We start from the raw sequence: 15001 nt of genomic DNA, 5'->3' as shown, positions 1-15001 counted from the left end.
CATGTTGCACCTGATCAGGAAGCCAATCTCCATGCCATTCTTCGAGCTTCGCCAGCACTGTCACGCTGCACAGCTCGCGCACTTTCACGCGCGTACTACCGGCCGTGGTTCGGTAAAGAAGACGTCATCCTCTGCTTTCAGCCTCGTCGCGTCGCTTCTCATTTCTACCGGTCGCGTTCGCATTCCCTGTGCGCCATGAACACAGCCGCGGCTGCAATTTCCGGTGCCCGCGACCGCTTCTGCCGCAATCAAGGGGCCGAGGCAGTGGCCGCCAGCCTGTCTATTTGTACGAAGCCGTGCCTTCAATTACTACCAGTCCTGCCGAAGCACTGGCGGCGCCGAATTCGCCATGCATGATTCGAGATCGAACAAGCAATCTGTTCTCTCCCCCGATTCCGGCGCACGCCTATCTGTATACGTGTATATGCGGAGACACAACTTTTTAATGACCCCCATTCCCTCCCTCCCGCCCACTCACCTAACTTATGTGAGGTCGTCTTCATCGCCGTGCGCGTTCCCCCGCGGGGCTCCTCCGGCGTCTTTGCGGGGACTGATTGCACGCGAGAGGCGTCTTCGTCTCGCAGGTTTGCAAAAACGCGCGGGTCGTGGGAGAGAGAACGGGCGAGCGCCGTCTCCGGTCCAGGCCGAGACCATTGTCGTGTTGTCTTTGCATGCCGAGCTGTGCGCAACCTTTTGCATAATGATGATAATAGCTTCGCGCTGCGCGGGAGCCCGTGCATAATAAATACGTCGCCTGTTGTCCGTGGGCGGTGCCCCATTTTTCGGCCTTGACGTCTTACTCACGAGAACAGAAAGATGCGGCCCCCAATGACTGGGTATTGCGATTTATTTAGTTAGTCTCCGCAGCATGCTGGTTGAGCAGGCAAGGAGCCCCCTAGCGCGCAACTGGCAATTTTGCAGCGGCGTCGTCATGAGAGGCGGGACATTATGCTCGCAACAGTTACTGCAGATCGATGGCGGAATGGTCGTCTCTCTCTGTCTCCTTTTATTCAGGGTAAGAACAGAGTGAGTTTTGACGTTTCTTTTCAGTGGAAGCTTGTCGAACTTTCTCTTCTTTGCCCTCATTATTACGCACTGGTGCACCCATCGAACAGCCCTGGTTTACTTATACGTCGATACAAATGCGCCCTCTCCCGCTAACTTCCGGATAAAGCATAATTCGAGAGTGATACATCTACTGTCCTCGTAGCAATCTGTTTATTATTATTATTATTATTATTATTATTATTATTATTATTATTATTATTATTATTATTATTATTATTATTATTATTATTACTATTATTATTATGAAGCCGGTCGTGGGACCGAACTATAACAGCAAATTTCCTTCATGTCGTCCACCCACCTAAATCCCTGGCGTTTCCGGCCAGCATTTCCTGCCTTTGTTGATTTTTAGCTTGTTTGCGTGATCTCCGCGTGGAATTTCTTGAAAGAACGCCCTCACAGTGAACCGTTGTTACGCGCGGTAACCGCTTTGTCGTTCGCGCATAGCCCTGCTTTACAAATTTAGCAGCCACGGGGAGGCTCTCGTGTGCTGAGCCTTGCCCTCAGGGAAAACTGTTGCTCTCGGGAGCAACGAGAACCCAATTTCGCGGAAGACACCGAGTGCCGCCGTATAACTTATACATAATGAATACGATTGTTTCCGCTTCCATATTGTTGTTCATGTCTTTTTTTTTTTTTTGTTTACCCTTGGTCGTCTCGTGCGATGATCTTTCGCTTCCATTTCGCTAAATAAAGTCCGACGAGGCTCCTGGAAGAAAGAGGGGGGAGAAAGGGGAAAATAGGGACGCAGGGGATGCGGGCGAGTTTCTAAATTGTGTGTTCGCTCCCAGGCTTCAGGGCCGGCCCATATAACATGCGTTCGCAGCGGCTTCGCTGCTGGAGACGCCTGGCGTACATCCGCGCGAGATTACGTTTCCTGTTTTTATTTTTTTTTTCTCGGCTGATCCTTCCCTTTGCTACAGATTCCCTCTTTCTCCTTTCTCTGCGCGGGAAAGCAACTGCTCGCAGCGGGGCAAAAGGGAGCAGCCTCCCCGCTGCGTTCCCTAAATGATGCAGGACCGAGGCTTGAGCCGCTGTCCGAACAGTTGGCCGCAGCGTGAGGCTAATACGAACGTTGTGGCGCTCCCTGCACCTCGCACTAAAGGACGTGGCAGCTCCGCGCACGCTAGATGACCTTGTAAGGAGGGCCACCGTCTGTTTCTTCCCAAGTTCCGCAGGCATGCAAGCACTCGACGCTTGACGGCTGCCGGCCGCCAGCTACACCCCGCGTCCCTCTTCGCTGAGACAAGACAGGCGCAAATGACCGGAAAGGGTGGAGCTAAGGGAAGGGTGAGAAGACAGGCAGAAGACGCGGCTTCCGAGAGTCATCTCGGCCGCGTTGTACTCGTCGGACAGTCGTACGCGTGGCCTCCAACGTGCTGCATGGAAGTGCCCCACCAAGACGGATTACGAGGTTGCCGCTCCTCTTCTGCCGATTCGGCCGATGCCGAAGGCACCCCCGTCTTTGAGTCTAGCGTAACCCCGCCCCCGCTTTCCTATCTCTCGTTCTAGTTCCCCCTTTCTTTCAGAATAACCTGTCTCTCGTTCAGTCAATTGGCCTGTTCGCGTGCACCGCCTTAGCGTTCTGTGTAGTGGGCATTGTTTTTTTTTTTTTTTTTCCTTTCGTAGCTTCGCTAGGGAGAGCAGTGCTGTCTCCGCTGTTCGCCATCATCTGACCCGCTTCCGTGTATAGCCGCGCCCCATTCGGAAACGTCAGGCAGAGAAGATCGGCGTGCATCGCGGGGGTTTGCGTGCGCACCGCAGCCGCCGCGAAGGTTCTGCTGTGTCCCCAGCAGGCGTGCGTGTGCCCTCTTGCTGCATTGCGCAGTGGGTGCATGTTGTAGACTATATGGGGGCATACACACGCACATGCATGCGGCTTTGGCTTCCGCTTCCTGAACGAATCCATCCAGCGGCTTCTGTCACGTCAGCAATGAAGTCAGACTCGGACGCGCGTTCTGTTTGCGCCAGAGGTCCACTGCAAAAAGCAAATCTTGTTGCCCGTGCACTGGTGTCTGTATACCCTATACTTATAGAACACACCGAGTAAGCATTTGGAATTTGCAAATGTGGGCGTAACAGTTTTAACACCTCTTGTTCCCCCGGGTGGACAGCAAGAGTGGTTTTTTTAAGCCCCGCGCGGGCTTAGGGCGTGTAATGCCCACCTTACTCCTAAAAACTCGTTGAAAACCTTTGTCGAATTCGTAACTGTAAATGCAACAAAATACGCTTTGATCCAACTGGAACTGGGCGTTGTAAACAATGTCAGTTAGTTCCACCGTACTGGAAAAGAAGGCAGGGTTAAAGGGAAGACTGATCACATGCAGTATCTATACTATTACATACCATTCTTTTCTGTTCTGTTCATAAATCTTCCGCCACGCACACATGATTTGAGTCGTGCATCTGTTTCGGCGACCGCCATCGCTGTCATGTGTATCGCACGTACCGCAAGAGCTCTTATCTCGCATCCTTGGCCTTACCCCAGTCGTGCGGCTTAAGCAGCTGACAACGCGGTACACCTATCCAACCCAAGGCTCATTACAACCCTGCCCGCGTTGTCTCCCTCCGCTCGTTTCGTGCGACCACCTCGCCTCCTCCGACTGTTTTCCTTTTCCTATGGTATAGTGCTCGGATCGCTCTTGCATCCCAGCGCCAAACATAAAGCCGGCCTCCAGTGGAGAAGACTCCGCACTGGGAAGGGAAACAGCGGGATGGTCGAAGAATGCGGGTAGCTGGTTGCTCGATGCCTCGTTCGTGGTGCATGCATGCATTGCGGCCGTTGCGGAGTGTGACGATCGCTCGTCACGAGTGCCGCTGCTCTCAGAGGCACGTTCGTGCCATTTCTTCTTGGACCGCGCCGGCGTTGTTCCTGTTCTTTCCGCGCTCGCTCGTTTGTGGTACCCGTCGCGGTGCCCGCGCCCACCATGGTGATCTGCACACACGCATAAGTGTTACACACAGGCATGGGTGCGTGTACGCACAGCTTTCGTGTTCTTTTCTCACATAGCTCCGCTCCTCCTCCCCGACACTCGTTATTGCAGCCGTGGCGATTCGCTGGGAATTAACGGAGCATTGCTGGGACTTCTCCCAAAGCCACCCTCCCCGCGTTCGGCTGCCCACCGGTTCATTTGTCCGGCAGGTATACTCGCAGGTACTGGGCGCACTACCGCGCGCTAAGTTGGCGGCGCTGTTGCTATCGTAATGGCGATTCGGGAGCCGGCCGTTCTTTTATTGCGCCCCGTCAAGTGACTGCGGTGATCAAGGCGCGAGTAAAAATGCTTTGAGCACGGGGATCGCTGCTGAATAAATAACGAGGGAGCAGCAAGGGGGTGAGGAGGAGCAGGAGGACGAAGAGCTGTAGGGGGTGTGTGCAGGAAGCCATGTTCTTTGCTGGGCACAATAGTTCTCTTGCGGTGGCTCATTGTTTCTCGGGAGGGTTAATGGCGCATCGCGGTTGGTCGGCACCTCGCTTCCTCGCCTGTTCCGGGACGTCGCATGCGCTTCGAATGCAGCCGCGATATTGGCTAATGCGTTGTGCTGCCCCGTGGAACTAGAACAAAGGATTTAATTACCCGCTAGCGCGACCGCGCGTGAGCCATCGCTATTCCGCGGTCGCACACTGAAACCTTCCTTCTCCCTAATGAAGGGTCTTCTGTTTATATATATATATATATATATATATATATATATATATATATATATATATATATATATATATATATATATATATATATATATATGCTCTCCTCCTTCGGCCGCGTTCTGGCCGCCGTCGCAATCCAACAAAGGAGACAAAAAGAAACAAACCTGGAAGTAAAAAATGACAGCGCACTTTTTCGCAAAACTTGTGTGGTAAACGGTAACGGGGTGGTTGTTGGCCTTTTTTTTTAATTATTATTCTTAAAATATCTCGTACCGCTCGTATCTCGCACCGCTGTTTGCCCTTGGCGGTGCCGCAGCGGCCATCGTGGAACCGAGTCGGCCTCAAACAAGAGATATGTCAATCCTGCTATCCTCATACGCGATCCTGCTTCGGGAGCTTAAAACTGCGCAGTCGCTAGAGAAGATAAATGAAGTAGGGATTGCACAGAGTATAGGACTAAGAAGACAAAGGTTTCCGCGGAGACATGTCCCCGTCTGCATGGAAAGTCATTTCCTCGCTCTTCGTCTGGTGGAGAGAAAGAAAACTGCCGAATGAATGGCATGCCTCGGCTTCTGGTGAATAACCCAGGTCGTCAGGAACCAGTGATCGTTAAATGTAGATAGGTCACCGATTTCGGACAGCAGCGCCGAAGCAGCTAACTTCCCCTGGCCGCTGTCGGCAATGCCAAAGGTTCGTTTTTGTGTTCTGTTTTGTGCCATTGCAAGGAAAACGTCAAAAACGCGCCAAAGACAGGCACCGCGACGCCTGGTAACATCCTGTGTTGTCGTCACCCTGCTGAAGTGAATAGGTCATCGTAGATAGCAACTCTGTCGGGGGGATAACTAAAACGTCTGTCACGAAAGAGTTGAATGGGCCCCTTTCAAGTGACCGGTCACAAAGGGAAGGAAGCTCCGGGAGCAGTCGTCGCTGCGTACGCACGCTTATCAATGATTCTCCACGAGAAGGCTGGATGGACCATTCATTCTCTGGACAGCATAGACAGAGACATCAGGGCTTCCGCATTATCCCTTACTCCCCCACACTTTAAAAGTATACTGAATAAAAAAATTGCCTCCGAGATTTCCAGCGCAAATGATAGCTATCGCATTGGGAGTGACCAAAACAATCCACTTTATGAACAGAAATGAACGGAAAGTAAGTATTTTAATTAATATTTCTCAAATCGCTGCACCTAGCGGGCTTCTGCGAAAGCTCTGACTTGCCCCCGAGATGCATTAGCGGCCTTCCCTTATCACTTTTCCCTTTCCTGAGGGCTAAGGCTCCCTTCTTTATATTGTAGTAGCTCAAGCCGGAGCCAAAAAGTGTTTTCCCGCATTTCCACTTTCTTAGTGTTTATTCACGGTTTTTCTTCTAATCTGATGAGTTTCTTGTTCCGAACAGCTTTCTTCCGCAAAACTAATTGCTTTGCGCGGAACCTTCGAAGGTGGTAGCCGCCGCTCCACGGGTCGCAAGGGTTAACGAGCCCGCGTCTTCTCTTCGAAAGCCGTTAGGGCTTGTACGCGTAAGCGCGCATATGCGTGCATAAATGAGCGCTTTTAGGCAGCAAAGGTGTGAGACGGGAATAGATTGGGCGAGGCCTGGGTGATGACGCAGCATATCGTAATTCGTTTCATCGAGCATCGGACCTCGGTGGTGCACATCCTGGGCTCTGTTCTCGGGGCCGGCGCGTCCGCAATAATATTTGCGCTCCTTAGGGTAAGGGAATGCGTAAACACCGCTGCCGCCTTGTGTACAAAAGCCACGAGAGAGCACTTAGGGCGAATCCCGCTGCTGCTCCTCCACACCACCCCCTTTTATTTTCGTCTTCAGATGTGCTGCTACCCCCCCCCCCCCCCCTTTTTTTTTTTTTTTTCTTTGATAGGGAGAGAGCACGTGTCCGGCCGCGCTGTATTAGAAGAGCGCGTTCCTTTGGGCGTCCTGTTGCCAAGGCATATTTCCGGAGGTATTCTGTAGCGGGGTTTTTCTCGGGTGCACGATTTAGAGATGTGGTGGTCACAGTGGTTTCCACCATGAAGAGGTGCTTGACTCGCGCGCGAGTGCCACCCGCGACTTTAGGTGGTGTTGGCGTGTGGTGATGGTGCGAGAATGGCAAAAGGCTAGCCTCCATGTTTTTAATCGCGGTGGCTCATTGTATACATTCGCGGAGCCATAATGGTGTGGCACTCCACAGTTTCTATAGTTCACTATGCTCATCAGGAGCACACCACTCAACGTAACAGAATGTGGGCATATCCTATATGACACTTGACAAATTTGGATTCTCGGTTGTGGCGCAACCGAATTCAGGAGTGCTTCCCATTAGTCTCCGCAGAAAAACGGCGCCGTTACAGTGCTGGGTCTGTCCATTTAAAAAAAAAAGGGGGGGGGGGGGGGTAATAGAACTGCCGTTTACAGCATTTTCGTCCAAGGCACGCTAGTCGTCTGAAGGCCACCCTTGCGTGTACATGGCGTTGGAGCTTAGGAAGGCGGAACCAGCCGCTTGTCGGAACGCCCATTGGATTTCTATCGCGCTTCTGTTTGTAATGATACCTCTCCTCCTCTTTTCGTCCCTCGTTCTCGACTGCACTTGGGCGGCATCCCGGAAGCGCCGCTCAAAGGAGAGCGCTCCCCCCCCCCCCCCCCCCCTCTCTCTCTCTCTCTCTCTGTACATGCAACGATGCCACACACGGCGCTTTGTGGAGATCGCCGAGTGTATAGTGCGTTTAGGCCTTCCGTTCCTCCGGCTTACATCAGCCGCCCCCTTTCGACCCGTCCCCCGCCTCTGCTGCCCGAGCGCTGTCTTGCGCTCCTCGTTTCGCTCGATCTTGCTGCAAACCCGCAGTCGGCTGCTCGCAAAACTTCGGCACATCGAAGCACACTCAGCCCCTCCGAACGCCGCCGCCTGTCGAGCTGTCCAAACAAGCGGAGAGAGCCGCTCTAACCCCGGCTCAGTGCGCCGCTTGCGCACGGGCTTCTGTGGCCCGAATTGGAAAAAGGGTTCTCTTGGCGCGTTGTTTGTGTGCTCTTCCCAGCAGAACGGATGGCGGATTAGCCCTCGCTAGTATACAGTGCTTGCGTTCGCGCAGACCTATAGCGTCTTGTGCCGCACCGGCGTGTCCATTGTTTTTATCCCAGCGGGCTCGTATCCGCGAAGAGCGCTGAGCCTCTCCCCGTCTCCGTGCAAGGTGAACGCTTCGAAGCGTCTGTGCTCGAGCGCTCGCTGGGACAAGAGCGTCGTCGGGAAGATGAAGGCCGGCCTAGCGGAGACACGTGTTTGTTTGCACGCTTCGCGGGATGTTGTTATTGTTGCCGGCGGCTGTGAAGAAGGCGGCGCCCTCCGGGAGGGATTGACAGCAAAGGGACGCCGGCTGCCTGCTCGCTGGTGCGTTGCTGCTGCTGTGCTCAGAGAGCAGAGGACGTAAATCAGGAGATGAAAGAAAGAACGGAGAAAGAGGAAAAAAAAGAGAGAGAAGGGAATTAAGGAGTAAGAGGAAGGTTTGTTGTGACTCTGCAAGAGAAAAATGGCGGAGTGCGTGGAGCAGGATATATGGCAGCGGTGCAAAGACAAATGACCCCCTCCCCTGACACGCACAGACACGCAGCAGCAGCAGCTGGAAGCGCGAGAAGATGTCGAGGCACATATACGAGCAGGATGCGCGAACAAATCGAGATAGAAGATTCGCGTCGTTGGTCAATCATCGTTGCGATCACGGCAGTGGGCGTGGATTGGGGGTGGATACGAGGCTCGCAGCGCGTCGTCCCTCGTCGATCTCTGTCGGCTACTTACGCGTCCTCGATTTCAGTATACTCCGATTTTGATAAGGATCAACGAGAACAGCTAGCGGTTGTATAGAGAGAGAGAGAGGGAGGGGGGATTGCTGCGCGGCCGATGCTTGTTTACTGAACTTGGGACTGCGTTAAAGAGCTTAGGGTCCGTATACTTGCGAGTCTGCGATTCAAGAAAGAAGCAAACGTACCAAACAAACAAACAAAAAATTTCCGCGACTAGATAGCCCACCCGGTTCGAATTTTTCAGGTAAGGTTTACGTTAGAAGTTATCAAATACAGAAATTCTTCGAATTATCCGGGATTTCGAATCAACCGAATCCGAATTATTTCGAATTATATATCGCAGTGTACGCATGCATGCATCTGTAAATTCGCAGGTTTTGTTTGCCGCTATGCATGTGAGCTTAAAACTGCACTGTTGTTGTCTGTGGTGGGGAGGGAGGCGAACTTTATTGTAAACCTAGCCTGGTGGGGCCGGATGGACGGGCGAAATAGTGCGGAAGCTCATATTTTTCAACATACTAGACAGTTATGATGCCTTCCTTCGTCAAAAGAACAGAGCACGCGTCCGAATCGGTGCTACGAATGCGAATTCTGTTCCGGCGAACCCTTGGAAGTGCCGACAAGATGAGGGGAAGTTCCGAAAAAGCGGGAGGGGGTGGGGGGGGGGGGATGGCAAGGAGGGGGGCACGTCATTCTGTCGGCACCGCGCTGCGTGACGGCTCACGGCGGCGCTGCTCTGTGTTCTTACCCCGCAGCCGGGCTCTTTCATCGGCTCACGTGTGGGAGGTCGACGTGACGCTGGGCAGGTTGCACGAGCAGGGTTTCCAGGAATCTGGCTTGAGCCTTCTTTGGGCAACACCGTGCGCGCTGGTGTGCGGCTCATTTCGTTTGTGTGTATAGGTGGGCTATAGAGAGGCACGATGTCGTGTTTCTCATTCACCCCTTTTAAGGGCTCCTTTGAGGCCTAAATTATCCGAGTACGCTACGCGTGGCTTGAGTTGCCCTTCGCCATGAAGGAGATATTTTGTGTGCAATGCATTATGACCAGTATGCATATATGAGTCGCTGCTGTTGTAGAGCATCCGTGGGGTAGTTAATTATTATTGCATGCCGAAACCTGTGGACTTCTAGTCACTTACAGACTTAATGAACCGGATAGCGTATAGTTAAGGGAATCCGGTAGCTGGGCCAACGCAGTAGCTGGGCCAACGCGAATTTTGCTTTTATTATTATTTTTTTAATTTTGTTCAGTTCAGTGCCGTAACCTGGTGGGTTACTTACAGGTTTCTTCGACACACAGTAGCAATTAGGAGGCGATGACCGTGGGAACTCTGAAACTTTCCCTCTGTTGTCGCCACATCGTGTGTTTTTCTTCTTCGCTTTCGTATTGACTCGCGCCGTACATCGCAAGATGCCGCGCTCTGAACGGGCAGCCGTGCGAACGCAAAGCTGGCCCGGTGCTGCGGTTGCAGTGCCAAGTGGAAACGTGCGATCATCGACCGCTTCCCCGGGGCGGCACATCATTATCATCATCATTTGGCCCGCAGCACCCGCGGGCACTCCGGAGAAGGCGAGATGCGGCTTTAGATGGTGTTTGGGACTGGAGGATTGAGCGAACACAAAGGGACCATTACGAGAGATACCGAATAGACAGACCGCTTAAACGAGCCATCGTGTGCTCGGCTGTTCCCGCGCATGTTGTAAGGTTGTTCGTGTATGTCTGCGAGTGCTCGCCAGCATACATATACTAGTGCTGGCAATCACGCCTGCTATTCGCGACGCTTGGATGTCATGCTGGTGTGTGTGTCCGCGACCGCAATTGCATGTACTCGTGAAGTTGGCACTGCCCGCTAATGCTTCCCCAGAGGAGAGCGCGTATCGACGGCCAGCAACTCCAGCGTGGCATGTGTGTGTGCGTGCGTATAGCCAAGTACACGTAATAGGTTTGGTGCGTTGTTGAGGGCGCCCCTCGTGCCATCTGGGGCCGAGTTGTTCCATGGAGGCGCTCATTCTTCGCGCCTCAGTTTTGTTTTGTTTCGCGCGCGCCCCTGCTGCAGCGTTGGTGGACGGCCGTGTTCCTGCCGCCCGATGGGTAAACACAGAGGGGCGGTACTCTTGGAAGAGGCCTGTCTCGCTGGCGTTTCGTGCCGTCCCAGAGAAAAGAACGGCCTGCCAGGAAGGGCAGCAGCTGTGTGAGAGGGATGAAAGGGGAGGGGGTGACGTATGCGGCTTTGTGTCGGCCGGTATTAAAAACGTTGGCAGCACGCGTCGCACGTCACTACGCCAGACGGATCACTCGTCGCGCAGGCTCCGCTACTTCTCCTCGTGTATGCTAAAGCCCCTCGATCAAGGGACTTTAGTGCATGGCCCGTTGGGCGCGCTGCGACGAAACGCGAAATAAATAATAAAAAAAAAAGCAGTATGTGTACTGGCATGCGTAAATTTGTGTGCACAACAGCTTTAGGAACAAGCTTTGGGAAGCAGTGTGAGCTGAAACTACCAGCAGCTACGTAGCTGCTGCGTCATGGTACTACTAAGCAAACAAGGAATTCAGTTCACCACTGTCGTAAATCTGGCGGCGTTGTGCGTGTGTTTCTATAATAATATTTTCCGTCTTGTGCAAAGACGTTTGATGCCAGAGCCGGCCGGCTGCCTCAGGATGCGAGAGCCTGGTTCACCTATCTGGCCAAATGTTAAGAATTTTTTTTTTCTTCATGAATTGGACCTATAACTCAGAGAGCACTCGTGTCAAAATAAGCTCATTAAACTGGAATAAACGTAGGTAAACCGGAGCAGTGCTCGGCTCTGTTTTTGCTGAGAAGGGACGCGTCCTTGTGGGGACATACTGTGCCTTGGTTAATTTAGGTGCCTAAACGTTGAGGAGACATGTGTGTATTGATGGTAACCATGTTCTACTAAGAGATTACTCTTGCCGAAAACGAAACTTTTTATATAAGCTTCGCGGGTGAAATGCATGCGTCGAAACTGATTTTTAGAGCCGATTTTTTCAGAAAACATTCAGGGTTTTGTAACTGCTCTGAGAAAGAAACGAATTGAAGTGAATTTCAGAGCACATCCTTTTGAAAGCGGCTGGGGCCATCTTTTTTTGTAAGACTTTGAATAGCCTGGTGGCATGGGGCGTCGCAGGATTTTTTTTTTTTTTTTGGGGGGGGGGGGGGGGGGAGATTAGGGGGTTGAAACAATCAGTGCGACTCCACAGCGCCCAAGTAGATCATGTCATGTAGAAGAATCAAGAAATATTTTCTTTCATTATAAGTTTCACAACGTTTATCACCGCTCATACACCACAGCAAGGAAACACTCCGCTAGATGCGTAACTGGAGGAGGAGGGAGGGGGGGTGCTGCCGGCGCCCATCCCTGCGGGAAAGATTTATCTAACTTTCACAGCGCAAATGTGGGGAGGGTTCCAGCTCTGTCGGTGTTGGTATATGCGGTGTAGTAACGGTGCCGTCCGCCTTCTTCTTTCTCGCAGAGTTCTTCAAAGAGCTGCTGAAGACCTCGAAGAAGGACTTCCACGGCATGTTCCTGCGCACGTACGGCATGCAGTACGACACCAACTCCTACATCTTTCACGACATGTTCGAGCAGCTCGAGAAGTACTACCGCACGGGAGGTGTTGACTTGGTGGACGCGCTGGACGGCTTCTTCCTCGAGCTGTACCGCAAGATGTTCCAGGTGATGAACTCGCAGTACGCGCTCAGCGAGCGCTACCTGCAGTGCGTCAGCGAGTATCGCGACGAGCTTCGGCCGTTCGGCGACGTTCCCCAGAAGCTGACGCTGGAGGTGAAGCGCTCCTTCGTCGCCACTCGCACCTTTGTCCAGGCGCTTGCCGTTGGAAGGGACGTCATACAGAGCGTCATGGAGGTAAGTGCACTGCTCTCCTGCGCGGAGCTGAACGCGTTCCGTTTGTCCAAGTGCCCCTAGGCTTATTTCACGGATCGTGACCCTCAGCACCACAGTTGCAAAACTTTCAATAGGGCACATAATAAAAAAAACGAAAGCTTTTATTGGTCAAAATTCGGGGTGTTTGCGAATAGTGGTGGCGCCCGCGGCTATAAACGGAAGCTGTGTCTAAGTTGCAAACTTTCAGGTTATTGATAAATGCACGACCACATGGCAAATAAATTGAGTTGCAGAGGTGTAATAGCAAAAATGACTAAAGCTATCAGCCGTGGAGATAATTAAAAGGGGAAAATCAAAAGAAGGGGTTTTTCTAAAAGGCAATGGCGGAAATAGCAGGTAGCTTTTACTGGCCGCTTCTAGAGAGTACAACAATCCATAAGCACCCCAAAAAAAACAAAAAAAAACGGACTTTTGAAGGGGAGTTTCCCAACTGGTCTGAATAACAGCTCTGTCTCAGCTAGTCTCAGCACAGCATGTTCCGGGGCGCCGAATACTGCGCATGCGTCGCGCGGCTCAAGAGCTGAAGAGTAGAGTCACTCTCAAGAGCATGCAGACATAGCCCCTCGAGGAGCGGATCTGCAGAAAGTGCCATACGAACATTGTTTAGAAAGCCCAGTATATGTCAGTCGGATTTGCATGGTGGGGGGATTATTTTATATTGGACTCTTCAATGTTAGTCTGTCCTGCGCAGCGCCCGAGTTTAACCTTAGCGCTCCTCACGAGTATACAGTTCCCGCGCCCCCATTAATTCGAAATTTCAAAATCGTCTTAACGGAGGCGGCCAGCAACGGTGCGGAACGCGTGTGCCGTTGCCATTGAGCGTGCCACGCCAAGGTCCACGCCGAGCGCGATAGTGAGCGGGACCTATTCAATTCTCCCCGCGCGCAGCTAGCTAGCATGCGTGTTCGCTCTCATGGATGCATCGAAATCGGTCGCTATTTGCGGCCGCATTCTCTGTTCGTCACGCCATGAAGAACGGAGAAGCCCTGATCCCCGGTCGTGCCTTTCGGCCGCGGCCGCAGGTTGTCGATGCAGGGTCGAGCCCTCGACATAGTGAGGAGGCCTCTCTGCATGCCATGACTCGATCCCCCTGCTCTAAAATTGCGAAAAATCGTTCAAGCGGTGAAATTTTTTTCTTTCTTTTGTTAGCAGCTGTAACAGGTGAACTCTTATTGGTGCCTTAAAAGCGGTCTGCTCGCAGCAAGACTGCTGTTCACCCACTCGCGCGTGAAGAGATGGCTGGACTTGCAATCATTCACTAAAGGGGCCCAGGACCCCCTTTACTACTTAATATGTGGGCTTCAATGCAGGGACAGAAAGGGAAGCCGAGTCAAGTTTTGTGGTGTGTCTGTTGTGATTCAATCAAAGCAATGATTACCTCGATCCTTGTGCAAGTTAGGAGCTCTGGACCCACAGCATGGAATTCTGCTTTGAGCTCTTTTTCTGAATCATTTTGAGTCCAGCCATCTTTCCATTTCAACGAATGGTTTAGCTGTTCTGTTGTGCTTGGCAGTCGCATGGCTGCTGAAGATGGAAAAATCAACTGCGAAAAAAAAACAACAACAACAACAAAAAAACAAAAAAAAAACAAAACAAAAACAGGTGGATGTATGGACCATTGAAGTTAGGGGGCCGGGGCACAAGCATATATTGAAAATTTGAGGGCAGAGTGGTTTTCACAAGCAAAATGTCTCGACTGAGCGTCAAGAAGTGTGGTCAGTGTCTGAAGAAAAAGCGTCAGTTTCTTACACACATCATGACTGCTGCGAGATTAATGCATATGTGATGTCGAGTTATTTGCCGCTAATATCTGTGTATTGCAATGACTGTTCTAGGTTGGTCCCACAGCCAACTGCAGCCATGCACTTATGAAGATGAGCTACTGTCCGCATTGTCACGGCCTCCCCAACCTGAAGCCCTGTTCCTCGTATTGTCATAGTGTCATGCGAGGATGCTTGGCACACCACATGGAACTCGACACCGAGTGGGGCTTGTTCATAGGTCAGTACCTGCTCTGCATGTACTACAGCTTTCATTCGGTTGCTTTTTATACAAGCAATGCCATTCCCTGTGTCAGGTATGCTTCATCCTTTTAAATGCAGTAAAACTTCAATAATCCAATGTCGTATCATTTGAAATTCTGGATAATTCATAGAATTTCTTTGTTTCCATAATTTGTATTGTAGATTTTACCACAGACAAATGGAGTTGGTAGGCCACACCTGCTTCATTAATTCCATACTTGCAAGTGCTAGGCACAAACATCGAGCTCACTGCAAACACGAAAGCAGTTAAGATAGACTGGCAAATTGTAGCGCAGCATGCGGCCACTTATAATTTGGACGCGAGTTATGCTCTGAACACTGCTGTGTGTAATCGGACTCTTCGATGCTTCACTCACCATCATGCAGACAACTGTGACATCAAAATAGCACAAACTGCCTGCGGTTTATCGGCGCCAATAGGCAGCGATAGGCACGGTCAAACTGCTGTGGCGGCAACACCTATACTTTCTATTTCATGCATGCTGCGTAGGGCAGTGCTCCAAAATCATCTCTGTGAAACAGGCCC

The 15001-nt window shown here is 51.7% G+C and overlaps 1 protein-coding gene across 1 annotated transcript in view; it reads left to right on the top strand.

Annotated features, from left to right (window-relative positions):
- Positions 1–15001, top strand: part of LOC146200090 (glypican-6-like) — a 148001-nt gene that overhangs the window by 108488 nt on the left and 24512 nt on the right. Inside the window, exons 3-4 of the mRNA XM_084595349.1 lie at positions 12000–12391; positions 14266–14431. Of these exons, the coding sequence (XP_084451475.1) occupies positions 12000–12391; positions 14266–14431 (558 nt within the window). The remainder of the gene's footprint in view (positions 1–11999; positions 12392–14265; positions 14432–15001) is intronic.

This window comes from Amblyomma maculatum, chromosome 2, assembly GCF_055883805.1.
Source record: "Amblyomma maculatum isolate TAMU_Amacu chromosome 2, ASM5588380v1, whole genome shotgun sequence".
NCBI lineage: Eukaryota > Metazoa > Arthropoda > Arachnida > Ixodida > Ixodidae > Amblyomma > Amblyomma maculatum.
Note: the sequence above shows the minus strand (reverse complement) of the source record. Positions and strands in the feature narration are given on the sequence as shown.